Here is a 12110-nt window from a genome sequence, read left to right on the forward strand (position 1 = left end):
CACACACACACACACACACACACACACACACACACACACACACACACACACACACACACACACACACACACACACACACACACACACACACACACACACACACACACACACACACACACACACACACCCACACACACACACACACACACACACACTTCCATGGCAGGAAGCAGGTAAAGGGTGAGGCAGAGAAAGCATGTGTACTCACAGAAGAGTGAGACAGAGAGTGTGTATAGAAGAGAGTGTGTGTATGATAATATAAAGTGTGTGTACTCACAGACGTGAAAGTGCAGGGTTCTTCTGAAACAGAAGTTCCGGAAGCTGCTGCAGTTGGTTCCTATTCAGGCGCCTGGCACAGAAAATGCATGTTTAGTACAGCAGATATGTACCGGTCAGGTATGCACTGGAAATCAGATCTGCACTTTGATGAACTAGATTATGGTACATTATTTCTGCACAATGCATGCCAACACTACACATTGACACTATTATTTATCAGTAGATTGCATTTCAGTTCACATAAATACAACCAAAATGTTTGTGTTACAGGGAGGGAAATATTATACTAGTCAGGGCCAGAAGAAAACAACAGATTTATTTGTCCCCTATAGACGTATCAGTTATGTGAACACATCCAGCTTGCGTCTCTAGGGGACTAAGAAAACAACGGTTACAAAATAACATTTGTAGAGACAGATGAGTGTGTTGGAGCCTTCAGGCAGCTTGGCTTGGCACTGCCTTCCCCTCCCCAGGATAACAAATGAAAGAGGCTGGCAGGCTTTATGCAAATACAACCATTAAGAAAATTAGGAACAGACTGTTACTAATTGCCATTTGAAACCACAGCTTTATACTGTCTCAATGCTCCATTGGAAACACATGGGAGTGAATGGCGGTGAATGGGAATGAATGGGAGAGGAAAGGCAGGTCGGGTCGTGCCTGTAGCATAGCGTAGACAGATGTGTGGGCCCAGAGCCATAGACAGATACACAGACTGGGTTGGAGATGGAGAATTATAATGGGCTTGACTGGGTTTCTAGCGGCTCTGTTCATACTGAACTGGACCCGCTAAGTTAGTGGGTTTGGACTTAAAAGGTTCTATCTAGAACCTTAAAGGGTTCTTTGGCTGTCCCCATAGTTGAACCCTTTGAAGAACCCTTTTGGGTTGCAGGTGAACCCTTTTGGGTTCTATGTAGAACCCTTTGTACAGAGGGTTCTACATGGAACCCAAAAGGGTTCTACCTAGAAGCAAAAGGGGTTTTACCTGGAACCAAAAATGGTTCTCCTATGGGGACAGCCGAAGAACCCTTTTTTCTAAAAGTGTAGGTCGAGGTGGACCTGCTAATAAGTTAGTGAGCTTTATACTAGTTTCAAAGGTGGGTAAATGCTGAGCACGGATGATGTTGTTAGACCCATTCACACCAAGCTTAATGTGTGTGGTAATGCTGGTTAATATTGGGGCTGTCTGGGTCTCTCCTAGATCTCCGTACCCTCACCTCTCACCATATGTTTAGTGACCAACTGAAGAGTGTCTCTGATGTGGTCCTCACACACACACACACTGAGTGGGGCTCTTTAATATCGTTGTGGCTAGAGCACTGCCATTTTTGTACGTTATGCTGCTCCATAATGTCCTGTGGCTAACACTGCCATACAGTATGGGGGTCTAGGTTTTTTTATGTGCTAACCATGGTGTGGTGAGTGTGTTTGTCTGTGTGTTACCCTGCTGTTTACAAGCTGTTCATGCATTCACACGTTCCAGTGATGTTCACGCAAAGCCTCATGTTCCAGTGATGGGCCAGGGCTGTGACTGAGCCTCCTGAGGAAGGATGGGTTGGGTAAACCCAAACGTCAGCAAAACTTTCCTGCTCCCAGACCGCCACTCGCGATGGACAGGGATGTTCAAATATAGTCAACCCCTAAACCTCTTTGAGAGCAAATATGAACACGCAGACACATGCTGTAGCCTACTTACAGTCTCTCCAGCTCCTTCATGTCATCAAACGCTCCACGCTCTATCGCTCCAATCTGATTCTCCATCAACTGTCTACAGAGAGAAAGAGAGAAATATAGATAGTTTCGCATAGTGCTAGATTTCTCTGAAAGTACTGTATAACAGCAATTGTTTGAAACTCACGCATTACGCACATGAAAAGCGCGAAATCGTTGCTCCTCACGAGCTCCCCGCCTTCTGTTCAGAAACCTCACAAGCTGACAGGTTGCCATAGCAATGTAAGCTAAAGTGACAGTTTTTTTCCCCCTGATCGTTTGACAGACTGTTTCTTCTAGTGATGAATGATTGTGCATCTTTGACAGATTGTAAGTTGATAAATACATATGCTTGTTTATCACTGTAATATTTATATGTAGTTGTTTTCAGATTAATATGGAAATAATAAGACATTGTCGTGTATTCCACCATGTAATTTATGTCTGCTTTGTTGTCTGCTACTGTATGCTAGCTTCTGTTGCTGTCTTTGCATGATAATGCTAGCCTTGCTGTTCTAAATTATATGGCCTTTTCTGTTTATGTTGAAATGGAAGCAACCAGTCAATAATGTTTTATATTGTATTATTTGACTTAAGGTTTATTTTTTCCTTTATTTTTTTTTAATTCCCTATAGAACCACATATCTTCTCAAATATCCCATGTGCACCTGTATGACACCAAGCCTCAACTGGGTTCCTGTGGCCATCCCTCTCTCTACCCAGCTGTCCCAGAACCTACTCATCCCCTAGAGTGGGCCTACCCACACTCTGTTTTAGTATGTGTTTAGTATGCGTTTCAGTCACTCAGTCACCTAAGGCTTTAGACGTAGGGGGAACGAGGGTGCTGAAGGTTGGGGTTGGGAAATGGGTGGTAAGGCCCCTTGTTAAGTGTGTGTATATAGGCTGGCTAGTTCCAGCACCCCTTTTGCCCAAGGCAATGGTGTGGTCCACACTCACTCACACACACAACCACACACACACACATATAGGGCAGCGGTGTGGTCTTGGGCTGGCTGTGGAATCTTGGCACCGGGGGGCATCTCAGGGATCATAGCCAGGAAAGAGTTTCTGAAGGTAGGTTAGTGAGGCAGGCCACTGTGCCTTGAGGTCTGGTGTGGTCTTGTGGTTAGAGGGGGAGGTGTGGAGAGGTAGGGGCAGGGGTGAGAGGCATGGGTGAAGCAGGGAGAGCCAGGGGAGGCATGGAGAACCAGGGGGAGTCAGGGGTGAGGAGGGGGGAGACTAAGGTGAGATCCAGGGCTGGGTGGTTCAAAGAACAGAGGGGGAGAAAGAGACCCACTGTAAAGCTGTCCTTGGGGCATGGGAACGTCAGAGCACTGTGTGAGTGTGTCCAAAGAGCTGCAGTGCCTGGCTAGGTGTTAGCGCTGCAGGCTTTACACACACACACATGTGTACGCTGCCAAAGCTAATGCACTGGATGGTTTTGGAAGTGTTGCAATAACAGTTTAGGGAGAGACAAGCGCCCAGGTCTTAGAACCAACAGTAGTGTTCCTTCATTCAGAGAACCGTTGTGTGTGTGTGTGTGTGTGTGTGTGTGTGTGTGTGTGTGTGTGTGTGTGTGTGTGTGTGTGTGTGTGTGTGTGTGTGTGTGTGTGTGTGTGTGTGTGTGTGTGTGTGTGTGTGTGTGTGTGTGTGTGTGTGTGTGTGTGTGTGTACGTGCGTGTGTGTGTGTGTGTGTGTACGTGCGTGTGTGTACGTGCGTGTGTGTGTGTACGTGTCCTGTGAGGCCTCACGGCTCCACTCTGCAGTCTGTGTTTCCTCCCAATCGAATATAAATGCAAATGGCTGTTCCTGTTCCCACTCCATAAATATAAAGAGAAAAGTGTAGCTCACCTCCGCTCACTCTCTCCCCTCATGAATTTAGATGGAGGTAGAATAAGAGGAGAAAGTACTTCTGAATCTATGTAACTTTAAACTATGGTCAGGTCAGCCCTTTCTTTGTTTTTATTTCTCCTCATCTTTACCCCTTTCTCTGTCTCTGTCCATATCCCTTCCCCCCCAATACTTGAAATACTTGAGGTGAGAATTGATTTAGCTTGGCCTTGTATGCGGAGTTTGAATGTATGGCACTCTCCTTTTAGTACCATTGTGCCAGACAACTCCATTTACATTATTATATTTGACACAGATCTGCTGTATTGTTAGCTTAGTAAACTCAACTCTGTCCAATGGAGTTGAGTTGCGATGAGTGTTGGTGGAGTGTACCAGCAACTACATCGATTCTCTATCAGTCGATATTGTAAAAATGTCCATTCTTTAATGCTTTCCTTGTACCTATGTTTGTCTTGTGACACCGCAAGCTTTTCTTTGGATGTTGGAATCTGTAGTTTTTTTTCATTAAAATACATTTTACGTGACCTCTGCCAAGGGAGCTGTGAAGGAACATTTTATGTTTGTGCTTTTCTAATAACCAATTCGACTGGGTTCATGCAAGTAACTGATTGATCATGGCTGGGAGGAATCCTCACTATCAATATAAGCAATTTGGCAGTACGCCCAGAACATTGTTTTGAGAACTGAAAGGGATATCTCAGTTTCAAGGTCTCAGCTTGGAGAGAAGAAGCTTTGTGAGGTATTGGTCGGTCACATGCATGAACCAAATGTTAATTATGAATTAATTATGAATAATGAATAATGTAAATCATGCAAAAATAACTTGTCTGTTTAAGCATTGTATAAGATAACTAACGGGACTGCCCCGACAGAGCTCACTTCAGACCAGTACTTTATGGATCTAAGTTTAACTGTGACCTGTTGAGCTTGCTGACAATAAAGTGATTCATTTAATATTGACTTACAGTGTCCCTGTGTTGAATTTCCACGACAGAGCCTTTGCTTGTTAAGGGAGAAGGAGCAGCCCATCCTTGCATGGCAGATTTGTTCGTTTTGTCAGGGACGCATAGAATGCACTTTTTTGTCAAAAATTACGGATTCAAAATCCAACTGACAACTCTATAACAATCAGGACAAGCACAGGGACACAGTAAGCGATAAAGAACGGATATTTATAAAAGTATCGAGTGACAGTGCACGCTTGAAGTCGTAACTTCCTACTCCATTGAAAAAATTATATTAAAAATATGGATTTCAGCACCCAAAGAAAAGCCTGCAGCTACACAGGAGAAACACAGGTACAAGGAAAGCATTAAAGAATGACATTTTTATAAGTATTGACTAAGTATGACTTGATGTTGTGGAGATACTACAATACCAGATTTCATGGCAAAAAATAAAACACGAATTCCTCTAAAAACCTACTGCTATAGATTGCAAAATAAACTAATGTGACTCTAGGTGACAACATAATGCTGTACATTTGAAGGAATGCTTTCCTCAAGAAATGTAATCTTCTTTGTGTTTTGTTTCCTTGCCATGATACTTCAGAGTATCGCGATACTGTTATTGTGACAACCCTACTTCTGTGTGCATCGCTCTAGAAACCTGTGTGGAATATATTCATATTACAGGGATCTAAATTAAAGCTATATTGTTGCTATCTAGAACCAAAGAGGGTTCATCAGCTGTCCCCATAGGAGATCCCTCTGAAGAATCCTTTTTGGGTTCCATGTATAACCATTTACACAGTTCTACCTGGAACCAAAACGGTTTCAAGCTGGAACCAAAAATGGTTCTCCTATGGGGACAGCCACAGAACCCTTTTGGAACCTGTTTTTCTAAGAATGTACAGTATTGTATATATTCCTGCTCCTCCGAATGATCCTCCATTTCCCCTCCAGACAGGAAGTCCTCAGGAGAGATTATCACAGCGGCAGGGCCAATCAGCATGCTTCACTTTCTCAGACTGTCTGTCTGTGTTTCTTGTTTTTCTTTTCTGACTTGTTTCTGTATGTGAGTGAGTGCGTGCGTATGTTTTCTCAGTCCCCCAGCAGACACGGTCTTTGACTGTAAGGTTAAACCGGTCTTCCTGTCAGGACCCTCCCCTGGGGTCACACTCACACCATCTCTGGGGTCGCTGGGGGTTTATGAGCATCAAAGGTCAGGCCACTGTTAGTCCGCTGAGTCAGAGAGGGCAGATATACGAGGGTTTCACCGCCACATGACCGCCAGACGACGTGTGTGTGTGTGTGCGTGTGCGTGTGCGTGTGTGTGCATGCATGCGGGTTGGTATATTTATCGTTGTGGGGACCTAAAATCCACAAATGTACCAACAAGGATAGTAAAACAAGGAAAATTCTCCCACGTGGGGACATTTCCCACATCCCCATGAGGACAAAGGCTATTTTATGCTTAAAGGTTAGATTTAGGGTTAGGATTACAATTAGGGTTAGCGTTAGAATTAGGGTAAGGGGTTAGGTTTAGGGTTAGGAGTTAGGGTTTTGAATAGAAATAAATTTTAAGGCCCCACAAGGATAGAAGAACATAACGTGTGTGTGTGTGTGTGTGTGTGTGTGTGTGTGTGTGTGTGTGTGTGTGTGTGTGTGTGTGTGTGTGTGTGTGTGTGTGTGTGTGTATTCTATGGGAATCAGAAAGTTTATAGTCATCCAGGGAAAAGCTGTAGTCTGACTTTTAGTGCCCCTGTAAGGAACTGTTTCCTTCTACCTCGCTGGTGACAAGCTGGCGACATGGAGGCATTTAACCTCTATACGGGGATGGCGGGGGAGAGGGAGGGAGGGAGGGAGGGAGGGAGGGAGGGAGGGAGGGAGGGAGGGGAGGGAGGGAAAGGAAAGAGGGGTTTGGGGAGCGAGGCAGGTTGGGAGGAACAGAGTGAGCGAGTGGAGAACGGTGAAGAAAGGGGAAGATAAGTGGGAGAGGGATATGGAAGGGGTAATGACGTGGCTCTAAAATAGTAGAGGCAGTGGGGGTTTCAGCATCTCAAGTTCTACAGTCAGTCTCCAGTTACATTTTAAGCATATTTCAGTCTAAAGCACTTCCCCTTACAGTGGAGCTGTTTTTAACAGCTACACACACACACACACTTTTAACACCTACACCAGGAATCACAAGTACTGTTTAACTACTGAGTGATTCAGCGGCTGCACTTGTACATGTTAACAGGGTTTAGGACCTATTATATCCCTGAGTTAGAGGGCTAAAGACAGTATGGGAGTGGACGGTAATGTGTGTGTGTGCATGTGCGTATTTGGTCATTGATGGTATAAGGGCCACTCTGAGACAGCAGAGAGAGTGTATAAGTGAGTTTATAAGAGGTCTAATGGACTGTAGAGTTAGTTAGTGTGAGACATTCATCATCTCTAAAACCACTACAATATCATCATCACCACTAACAGTGACATAAATAATCAAGTGTCTACAGAAATAGAATAGATGGACATTGTCATGACACTTCAGAATCATTAACAGTATTGCATTTATATAATATGCATGGGAAATTCTGTGTGCATGCACACTAAGTAATGAACATTGTGTAGATTACTTACAGCACACGGAGGTACTTGAGTCCAGAGAAGTCACTCTTGGTGATGCGTGTGAGGTTATTCCCATTCAGCTCCCTGCAAAGACACACACACGTATATTAATTATGTATCCGGTCTCTCCCTCTGGGCCTGTTCAGCCCGTTGACTCACTAACACAGTAATCAGTGGCACAGAAACAACTCCAGCTATTGATACCTAAGTCACGAGCCAACACACACACGCACACACAGACACACACACCACACACACACACACATATATATATAAGCAGACATAAGCATGGACACAAACGCAATCATGCATTTTTATTTTATTTAACCTCTTTTTTTCACAGGGAGTCCCATTCAGACCAAGGCCTCTTTCTCAAGGGAGCCCTGCATATACATAATTTATAAATGTACATAATTTACACATACAACATAATAAAAACAATCACATTCCTCAGCAAATATTGTAGGTCCTTAAAGATGCCCTCTGCTATCTTAAGCACAACAAATTTGTAACATTGGTAACAAATTTGTAACAAATTGGATTCGTAGTCTATCACACAAATTGCAAAGATTGTAACATATCACACAAAATGGATGACGTAGTACACAAAAAAAAAGGACAACTCTTGGTTCGTGAGCACAACTTGAAAACTACTGGCTGAAATTATACAAAGTTTGAGAGTGCATCTTTAATCAACAACTTGAACTGCCCTCCGAGAGACACCTTCACATCAAGTTGCAGGGATTTCTGTAGATCATTCCATACATGGGATGCAAAGAAACTGAAAGAAGCTATATATTTAATCTTCCTTCACAAATGGCACAATTTCCCCAGGCAGTGCCAACACAGATGCAAATGTGCGTTAAGAATACCAGGCTTTGAAGACTGACACTGGTGTTTCTATAATCTTGTTCACACACTGCTCTTGCATTTACAATGTACATTTTACATGTTTCTGTTTGTAGCTTGAGGGGAAGAAGGAGAGAGAGAGAGAGAGAGAGAGAGAGAGAGAGAGGGGAAAGAGGGATGCCCTTTATGGAGCATATTGGAGTGGTGTAGAGACAGGGGTGTAACAGCTTCCCCTTGATGCTTGGACAGCAGAGTCCCTGCCCATATTTCTAAAACATCTGAAACCCTACCTCTTCAAAGATTATCTTAAATAAGACATCTCAGTCTTATTCCCCCGAGCACTGATTTTGCTGATTACTTTGCTGAGGAGAAATGTACTTACTGCAACTGTGGTATGTGGTTGTCTCACCTACAGTAGCTCTCTTAAGATGAATGCACTAACTGTAAGTTGCTCTGAATAAGAGCTTCTGCTAAATGAAAAAAATGTCAACAAACATGTAAGAGAGCGCCAATAATTATCCTTCTATCAGAGCACCTCACTCAAATATCCCCAGCTCATTTCAATTGGGATCCACGTCTCTCTTTCTCTACTCTCTCCACCACCCTATCTCTGGGTCCACCATCAGAGACCGAGAGGATTAGCAGTAGCCGCTAGCTGGTCCAGGGGATTTGGGACGGGACATGGGGCCAGCCGGGCCAGAAAGCTAAGTGCTGTGGATATGATGAAACCAGCCTTCCTGCTGTGGGCTGGCCATCACTCGGGATAGAGGAAAGGAGGGATGGAGAGATGGAGGTGGAGAGGGGTATAAAGGGGGGAAGGATAGAAAGGTAGGAAGTGGCTGGTACCAGATAGGGCTGTAGATATAGAGTTGAGAAATCTATCTTCCATGTTGGCAATAAATGCTCCATGACAACAACATTCTAATCTGTATTCTAGAATGGGACTGTCTTAGAACTCTTAGTAGCAACCTTTAGCAACCCATTAAGACTCTAAATGTCAAACCCAGTTTGCAGCGTGCAAGCGTGTATTTGTGTGTGTGTGTGTTTGGCAGCATGAGCGAATGGGTGGAGAGAAACAGATCGCCTCAGCAGTAGATAGCGTTCTCCCACTGAGAAGACCTGCAGAGCACACGCACAGACTCAAGCACAGGCACACACCGTTTCCGTCAGTCAGTAGGGCAAGTATATGTCTTCTTACTCAGGATTAAAACGGAACAGTGCATGGTCCACCCCTCCCCCACTCCTAAAACCAAAAAGCCTCACTTCACTGCTATGCCGAAAGCAGTGCAGTCTCCCTCTCTCCCTCTCGTCTAATGACCACTCGAGGGACTATAGCACAGTGCAGCGGGGCGGGAGAGAGAGTGGTCATTACAGACAGATGGTGTGTGTGTGTGTGTGTGTGTGTGTGTGTGTGTGTGTGTGTGTGTGTGTGTGTGTGTGTGTGTGTGTGTGTGTGTGTGTGTGTGTGTGTGTGTGTGTGTGTGTGTGTGTGTGTGTGTGTGTGTGTGTGTGTGTGTGTGTGTGTGTGTGTGTGTGTGTGTGTGTGTGTGTACACAGGTGCATCGACCGACCGGCCACGGGAAATAAATAATAGAGTGAACTTCATTAGCCCGGAGTCTGATACACACACATGTGCTGTTCATTACAGGTATACACACACACTCTTGGGTTCCCAACGTCTCATCTACAGGGTGGCCTTCACTGATGGCCCACAAGGAATTGTGGGGCGAAGCGAAAGAAGAGAGGAGAGAGAGAGAGGTTGGGGAAGCGGGCTAGTCATATAAACAAGCAGAACCTCTCCATTCTTCTCTCCTTCTGTTGTCAATTACTATAGGTTTGTATATGTCCCCTGGTCACACACACAATGCAGTACATGAGAGACGATTGGCTCATAATTGTTAGAGGCCTGAACTGCTTCTCTGGAGCACAAGCACTTTGGGAAAGATGGATGAGCTAGGTCAGCACAGACCTCCAGCAGTGGTAAGGTCAGCTCTCCAAGGGCCTGACCCTACCTGAGGAAGCTTCATAACCCAGAGGAGAGCCTTCTCTCTGGGGTAACAACCCAAACCCAGGTCCCTGTCTGAGAGGGGCCTGGGTAGCTCAGGTCAACAGAGACCAGCTGTCTTTCACATCAGACGTGGGGAGACTCCTCAGCAAGGGGTAGGAAACACACACCTCTCGCCACTTGAACTGAACCGCGGAGACACACACACACACAGATCTTTTGTACCGTTTGGTGATGCATGGAGACACACAAACACACCTCTAACCCTCTTTCCAGAAGCATCGGGACATACACACGTCTTTCCCTCGTCTCGCAGAGGCGTGGAGAGGGAAATTGACAGTGAAATTCTGAACGCTACATGCTTGGATGGAAGTCGATGTTGAGTTGAACCCTCAGTTGGGCTGAGCTGAAGAGAGAGGGTCATATGGAGTACATATGGACTCTGAACACAGCTACAGTTCACTACAGTCACCGCACCACTGAGAATGGGAGTGAGGGTTGCATTTAGTTCCATTCAAGCTTGGCTCCTAGTGCCAACATACTTCCTGGAGAATCTTGTAGATTTATGACATCACTGACTAATCCTTCTTCATCTCATCCTTGCCCAGTGGCCACCTGTAAAGACTTCCTGGTTCAGTATACCTTTGGGGGAGCCCATTACATACACACCACCGGTCTCACACACACAGCAACGGTCTACGACTCTATAACTCAGAGGCAGCAGAGGAGAAGAAACAACGCTGAAAAACTCATTATGTTTATTCCTGCCATCTGTTGAGTTCCCTGGGCTAGGCTGAGCTGAGAGAGAGAGAAGGAAGGCAGGCTGCATTGGGAAAGACCAGGTTTGAATTTAGCAATATTATTATTACGTGAAATGGAATCCAGAGCGGGAGGGAGAAAAAGCAAACACTTGCCCGATGCTCACACAAAATGCATGCACACGCAAACACGTGTTCATATGTACGTATACATGCATATAACATTTTAATAGCTAAACAAAGTGCACATAAATACACATATTCTGCTAACACACGCATGGTGCATCCCCCCCCCCCCCCACACACACACACACACACCACACACACACACACTCCTGTTTGGTGGAGAGCCAGAGAAGCAGTGTTTGTAGCTACAGAGTCATTTGTTGTGGACAGCTTTGGGCTGGCAGGGCAGAGGACACATACTGATGGAGGGAGAGCTCAGAGCTCCTCACTGTGGGAACAAGCTGGTCATTTCAGCAACAAGACCAGACTCTGTTTTGTTCAGTGAACACTGATCCTCATTACAAACAAATTAACCACTAACTGAGCAGAGACACCCAACCTTCAGTATCACGTCTTTCCGCCCGCCTGCCTGCCCTCCCGCCCGCCTGCCTGCCCTCCCGCCCGCCTGCCCGCCTGCCCGCCCGCCTGCCTGCCCGCCTGCCCGCCCTCCCGCCCGCCTGCCTGCCCGCCCGCCCGCCTGCCCGCCCGCCCGCCCGCCCGCCCGCCCGCCTGCCCGCCCGCCTGCCCGCCTGCCCGCCCGCCTGCCCGCCCGCCCGCCCGCCCGCCCGCCCGCTCGCCCGCCTGCCCGCCCGCCCGCCCGCCCGCCTGCCCGCCCGCCTGCCTGCCACAAAACTCGAAGAACTACAGTTCCATGGGTTGATTATACTTTTAACTCTGTTGATGAAATGTCCCTGTAAAATTCCACCAGGCCTTGCCAGGTACAGCATTACAGGCAGGTAGCTAGACGTCTAGTTGAGTGTGTGGCACACTGCCAGCATGACCAGATTCCACAGCATATGGAGGTGGCAGCCAGGAGAGTCACAGGCCAGGAGAGAGGGAACAGGAGAAAAAAGAGAGGGATGAAGAGGACAGCGAGAC

The 12110-nt window shown here is 46.1% G+C and overlaps 1 protein-coding gene across 8 annotated transcripts in view; it reads right to left on the reverse strand.

The window, feature by feature from the left end:
• The window catches only part of LOC106612875 (slit homolog 1 protein), a 158040-nt gene that overhangs the window by 136145 nt on the left and 9785 nt on the right, over nt 1-12110 (reverse strand). For all 8 annotated transcript variants that reach the window (XM_014214505.3, XM_014214514.3, XM_014214483.3 and 5 more), the window contains exons 2-4: nt 7407-7478; nt 1976-2047; nt 278-349 (exon numbers count right to left, since the gene is read on the reverse strand). In XM_014214505.3, the coding sequence (XP_014069980.1) occupies nt 278-349; nt 1976-2047; nt 7407-7478 (216 nt within the window). The remainder of the gene's footprint in view (nt 1-277; nt 350-1975; nt 2048-7406; nt 7479-12110) is intronic.

This window comes from Salmo salar, chromosome 01 (genome assembly GCF_965601325.2).
Source record: "Salmo salar chromosome 01, fSalSal1, whole genome shotgun sequence".
In the NCBI taxonomy this organism is placed as follows: Eukaryota; Metazoa; Chordata; class Actinopteri; order Salmoniformes; family Salmonidae; genus Salmo; species Salmo salar.